Genomic DNA, 6,567 nt, shown 5'->3' with positions numbered 1-6,567 from the left:
TTGGCAGGCAATAGCTCTAGTTCATTTGTATCAACGTTTTATACAATAAAAAATATCTATTAGTATAAATTCGTAGATTCGATGTACTTTGCTTTCGTAACTGTAGTTTAGTTTTAACCGAATCCTCTCTACTTCTTCGCTCTGATTTCTTACAATTTTGTTCAGAACCCTTTACGATAAAAGTTAAATTTCCATATATTTGTATGGGTTGACTTGTTGCTTCCGTGGAACCAAATGAAACAGAAACTTGTTCAAAATAGTACCTGCCTTTGAGCGGGAATATTCAAGTACACCTGCAACCATGCACTGCATGTTTCTACAAGGAAATAGAAATTAACTACAAACCAGTTGTACTCCTAGGTAATTATTTTATAGCTTCCGCCATTCATAACACCTATCCTTCCTGGAAGAGTTTTTATGCGGTTTCATGGGCGTAGGGCAACATGATTAACACAAGAGAATGCAAGCTTCAGATGCGATCGTCCTCCACTCCTCATGGGAGCAATAATCATGCACAGCTCTAAGGTATCTGCATAAAACTAAGGAAATAAGTCTGGCTCAACTGATTAGGGTGGGAGGTGTGGTCGTGCACTTTAACCATCCAAGTTCAAGTCCTCTCTAATTCAAATTTGTGTGCCTATTTCTTTATCTTCATGAAAAATCGTCTAGCTTCTCCTAAGTTGATCTAATTTTTTTAACTACATAAAACTAAATTTTGTAGAAAAGCTTGTAATAATTCTAGAAATTAAAAGAGGAATGAAACAATGTCCCGGAAAACTTTGAGAAAAAGATGCCTTACGTAACAGAAAGGCGTGTTTGTAACTCAGGATCAGGGGATAGACCCAACACTTCTTCTTAGAATCCAACATCGAACTGAAACTTTTTGTCTTTGTATAAATAAAGGCAGAACTAACAAATGAAAATGCAGCCCCGTCAGTCTTGCTTGGCTCCATCTGTGTTAAAAAAAAAACCTTTGTGTTTGTAAAATAGAACTACGGATAACATTTCCAAATTTTGGAGATGATGACCTTGTGACAAACAACGACTGATGATAAACCTCCACTGATCAACCCAATCCAAAGTCCAAACCGTCACTAGAAAACCTTCTCGCCCTCTCTTGTTTTTTGTTTTGTCAGCTAGGCTAAGAACAAAGCAGCTCGCACGGCCTGGCGCTGGTGCTTGCGCCCCTGGTGGGACCGGCCACGAGCAGGCCTGGCTGCTTGGTCTGCCTCCCTGGGCCTCACGAATGATTGATGCCCGCGGCCGTCTCGGGCTTTCGGCGACGGGGAAAGGGATGGGGGCCGGGACGCCATAGTTTCCAAACCCTCGAGACGCTTCTGCGCCGGTCGGCACGGCTAGCTGGGCACAGCTGGCGCGCCCGCATTGGATAAGGATTGGGCACGGGAAGCACCTGGAGGCGCCACGTCGTCCGTGATCCGGTTGTTGTTAACGGGTCTCGTGTTGCACTCTAGCCGGCCCGGGTGGTGTATTGCGGTTCATCAAGGTGTTCCACTCTAGCCTAACTTCCAGTGTCTGAATTGATATCGTTTCTTGAAATTCATCTTTTCCGCTGCGACACGGTAGGCCGCGTCTATCGTCCTATGCCTCGACATTTTGTAAGGATTGCCTTTGTATGTATGTAGATATTTCAGTCTCGGAATCGGAATTAGCATCGGTAGTCCTGAATACCAGCTATTTGGATGGCTTACAATTCGGAATTGGAAATCAACCTCAATATCGAGCGGTATTGACCGCACTCACGCCTCTTCACCCTCGATACCGAGCGTGCCTCCTCGATATTGACTGGAATCGGTCCTCCCCCATGTCCCACATCTCTCCATTTCTCTCATAGTCTTGAGCCGCACCACCCCTCTGCCCTGGTCCTCCTCCTCATATTCCTCGCACACGGTGACCCATCCCTTCTTCATCGCGCCCGGCGCACTCTCCCATCTTCCTCGCGGCGGCGCATCCTCCCATCTTCCTCGCGACCCACGCAGGCTAGGCGGAGTTGCAGCTGGCGGTAGGGGTGCCTGCGCCGCTCATCGAAGCAGGGAATTGTGGCGGCAGCGCGGAGGCCTGCCTTGCCCGCTCGCCCCTCTTTCTTCTTCCTCACGGCTAGAGCCCCCTCCCTTCTTCCTCACGGCTGACGCAAGCTGGGCGGAGTTGCAGCCTGTGACAGGTGCTGGTGCCGCTCGTCGAAGCCATGACCCGCGGCGGCGACGCGGAGCTCCCAATCCAGCGTGGAGGCCTGAGCTCTAGGCGGTGGGGGGCAAGGTCTGGCCCTCCCACAGCAGTCGCCCATGCGTGGTGCCTACACCGCCTGTCGCTCCTCTCTCTCTCTCTTTCAGTTGAGCCATGCCAGGTGGCGAGATGGAGAAGATGATGTCAATATCAATTTCACCATTTATACATCCGAACATGAATCTGTATTTGCCATCTCATTTGATTCCATGTAGCAATTTCATCTACATCCAAACAACAGAATTGACATTGTAACCCATTTCCAATACTACTCTGCTTTGGTATTGGACCCAATTCAATTCCAAGCTCTCCAATATCTATATCCAAACGGATCCTACAATTTGTTATTTGTTTGCTTCTCCACTGATCACTGACAATTGTACCACATTGTTAATGATCAAATGAACTTGAACCTAAACAATAATCGATTTGCAATACCCATGAAGAGGAGGGCGGCCATAAATCGACGCGTCATATATCACGAATGCAAAGATGCCGTCACGCGTGCTGTGGATCAACACATAAAGAAAGGGTGTTCATTGTGAACCCCATTGTCAGTGAAAATGGCCGAATCCTCTAAAAACTACTTGAAAATTTTAAATTACCTAACTAAATTCCATACATACAAAGGACTAGGGGTAGGGCGCGGGTAAGAACATGTGATTAGCTAACTGAAAATTGAGGATGAGCATATAGTTGGCTTCTACCTAATAGGGAGGAAAAATGGGGAAATAACAAGACGAGGTAGGGAATTGGTAGAGGGATTGTTGGGATCCGGGTTTAGTGGCATGTGTCCATGCCGGTCAAGGCAAAATTCTGCCTCACCTAAAATAGATATAGAACCAGCATTAATTCAATGGTTTGGAAATTATATTGGCCTGCGCATTTTCAAATCTCTGGGGTTGAATATTTGAAGTACCATTTCTAATCTGTTTACATTTTTTGTTCTCACTCGGGTAAAAGTAACGAACATGCATGCTTACAATTACAACCGTTTCATCCTAACAAAGTTCAATGTGCTTGCTTTGGCATCGATGTTATGGCAAGTCAATTACCCATATCGGATCTATAATAATAGTACCAACCCGGTCCATTATAACCTCAAATAGTTTTTTTTTTAATTGTTTTGCATCTGAAGAGTGTTAAGTGAGGCAGGCAGCTCCCCTATAAGAACGGTGGCACACTCGCCCCGTCCTCGATCTGTATTCTCAGCCAGTGGCTACCATCGCAGCTCCTATCCCCTTGGTCAGTCAGCTCCTCGCCCTTCCCTGCCACCGCCACCATGTCGGGCAACATCGCCTTCGGCCGCTTCGATGACTCCTTCAGCGCGGCCTCCCTCAAGGCCTACGTCGCCGAGTTCATCTCCACCCTCGTCTTCGTCTTCGCCGGCGTCGGCTCCGCTATCGCCTACAGTGAGTCATTGGTCATTACAACTAACTAACTTGCATGTGCTTGGTCGACGATGTGCGTTCACTAACGAACCGTATCGGTGGATCGTTGCAGCCAAGTTGAGCGGCGGCGCGCCTCTTGACGCGGCCGGCCTGGTCGCCGTGGCGGTGTGCCACGGGTTCGGGCTGTTCGTCGCGGTCGCCATCGGCGCCAACATCTCCGGCGGCCACGTGAACCCCGCCGTCACCTTCGGCCTCGCCCTCGGCGGCCAGATCACCATCCTCACCGGCCTCTTCTACTGGATCGCCCAGCTCCTCGGCGCCATCGTCGGCGCCGTCCTCGTCCAGTACTCCACCGGCGTAGTACGTCAACAAGTTCGCCGCCGGCAGCTAGAGCTCGATAAGCAAACCGAACACTGACGCAAGTTTTCTCTTGGGCATGCAGGCGACCCCGACCCACGGCCTGTCGGGCATCGGCGCGTTGGAGGGCGTGGTGATGGAGATCATCGTCACCTTCGGCCTCGTCTACACCGTGTACGCCACCGCGGCCGACCCCAAGAAGGGCTCCCTCGGCACCATCGCGCCCATCGCCATCGGCTTCATCGTCGGCGCCAACATCCTCGTCGCCGGCCCCTTCTCCGGCGGGTCCATGAACCCGGCCCGCTCCTTCGGCCCCGCCGTGGCCAGCGGCGACTTCACCAACATCTGGATCTACTGGGTCGGCCCGCTTGTCGGCGGAGGCCTCGCCGGCATCGTCTACCGGTACATCTACATGTGCGGCGACCACGCCCCCGTCGCCAGCAGCGACTTCTAAGCGCGCGCCGAGTGACCGTCGCCGTGCATTGTTGTTTGGTTTCTCTCAATCGTAGTGTTGGCCGCATAAAGTGAGATTCAGGCTGTGATGAGCAGCATCCATTGCAGCATGTCGTTGTTTGGTTCGGATCAAAGCCCCGGAGGCTGTGTGCGTGCGCTTGGATGATTGGTTGGCCATGTTTATTTCTCAATTTCCTCCTTTTCTGTAATGTGGTGAGTGTGAAGTTGGTGGGGTTCAAGAACCAGTGCGCTTCCGTTGACTTTTTAATTTATTGCACGATTTGCAGTACATTTTATTCAGTTTGTGCCTTCTGCTTTGCTACGATTTACCACATGCTTCCGCTTTGTAAGATTACTGTCAGTATTGACTTTTGCTTTCTAAAGTTTTGACCAGCAGTAATTTAAAAATGTCACTTCAGTTAATGCCTTAATGGAAAGGTTTATATCTACTAGCAAACAATCGATTGTCACAGCCTAGCTCAACACTGAACTCCCTAGCAATTCTTCTCCGTTTTTTTACGAAAGACCTCCCAAGCAATTTTTATAACAAGGCGAAATTCACATAACACTGACACACATTTGTCCTATGTGTTCAAGGAAATTCTAGAGAAGCAGCAAGTGATGCTTCTAATTTTTTAATCCATTATGCCTCCAGGACTTCGTGAGTAAAACGAAAGGGATACGACAAAAGCAAAAGTCCTGGAGGAATTTGGTTATAGTACTCTAAAGGGATAAATTCACTGCTACAGAAAGCGGTGTCACCGCCAACTTTAAACTGGCCCTTCACAGCCAGTTTGGGATCCGTCGTATCCAATTCGGGGGCCACGTCCCCACGTCCCGCTGGCCGCGCCAGGCCACCACGCCTCGTTCGCGCCGGCCGCACCTCCCCCGCGACCCGCCAGCCACCCCTCGTCCCGGCCAGCCACCTCTCCTCCCGGCCGGATCGGCAAGGAGGAGTGTGTCGGTGTTTTATACCCGACAACCTACGGAGGGGTATCCCGAAGTAGTAGATTGGTTGGTGGGAATCGTTGGACCTAAAACTCGAAGGTAAAAGTGAGGACACAAGACACGGATTTATACAGGTTCAGGCCACCAGAGTAGCGTAATACCTACGTCCTGTTTGGGGTATTGTATATTGCGCCCTACGATTGGGTGTTGTTTGGTACTGAGAATTTGGTCCTCTGTTGTGATTCTATGAAGTCTTGACCTACCGATTTAGGGACGCCTGCCCTACTATATATACTCCAAGGGGTGGGATTAATAGTCAGTTACAAGGTAGGATTTCTAGTAGGATTACATGGTATGAATCCTGGTAGGATTACAGAGGAATCCTAGTAGGAGTCCGTCTTTTTCCTTCCTTGCGAGTACTGGGGATCTATCCCCGACAAGCCCCCGAGCGCTTCATAGTCGAGTGTAACAGCCTTCGAGTACTTTTCAGATCCTCACCAATTAGTTTTGATACTTTTTGAGTACTTTGTGTGGCTAAATCTTTAAAGTTCCTCAAAGCTACCATGAGACTATGGTGTGCTCAAACCCTGAATCATCTTGATTTTGTAATCTTCATTTTTGGAAAGTGATATGAAGGGCGGCGAAAGTCCCACTCCATATGGAGTAGCCCCCGAGCCTTAGGTTGAATCGAAGAATCAGGTTGAGGGTCAATAAAATCTTAAATCTTCTTCTTTCATCTTGAAAAAATCAACTGTTGAGTGTAGTTTATCAGCCTCGAGCCTTGGAATGATTAAATATTTAATTCAAGGGTCTACCGAGCTTTATTCTTCACGCCAATCGTCATTTGAGTAGTTTTGCGACGTCCAGCCCCTGAGTTTATGTGCCAGGTGAGCCATAGGAGCCACATCAAGTAGTTATTTGATGCTTAGCCCCCAAGCTTGGAAGCTAGCTTAGCCATTGAAAATATTTTGAGTAATAATTGGTGCTTAGCCCCCGAGCTTGGGAGCTAGCAGAGCCACTGGAGTTACACTGAGCATTCTGGAAAGTCGTCCCTGAAGCTTGACCTACAAAAATAGATGCATACATTATGTAGTATATTTGTAGAATTTTGATGATACTACCAAAATTTATTCAGTAATGAATGTAAATGTTGTGTGTCATGCGCTTGTTTTGGCCA

At 48.7% G+C, this 6,567-nt stretch overlaps 1 protein-coding gene across 1 annotated transcript; it reads left to right on the top strand.

Annotated features, from left to right (window-relative positions):
* The first annotated feature begins 3,404 nt into the window (after positions 1 to 3,404).
* On the top strand, positions 3,405 to 4,742 carry LOC101771871 (probable aquaporin TIP2-2). The gene is made up of 3 exons (XM_004965405.2): positions 3,405 to 3,653; positions 3,745 to 3,992; positions 4,075 to 4,742. Exons 1-3 carry the CDS (start codon positions 3,524 to 3,526, stop codon positions 4,441 to 4,443), a joined length of 747 nt encoding a protein of 248 aa, XP_004965462.1. The 5' UTR covers positions 3,405 to 3,523; the 3' UTR covers positions 4,444 to 4,742.
* The last annotated feature ends 1,825 nt before the right edge of the window (positions 4,743 to 6,567 follow it).

This window comes from Setaria italica, chromosome IV (genome assembly GCF_000263155.2).
Source record: "Setaria italica strain Yugu1 chromosome IV, Setaria_italica_v2.0, whole genome shotgun sequence".
Classification (NCBI taxonomy): Eukaryota; Viridiplantae; Streptophyta; class Magnoliopsida; order Poales; family Poaceae; genus Setaria; species Setaria italica.
The sequence above is the reverse complement of the archived record's forward strand: the minus strand, read 5'-3'. Positions and strand labels throughout refer to the sequence as shown.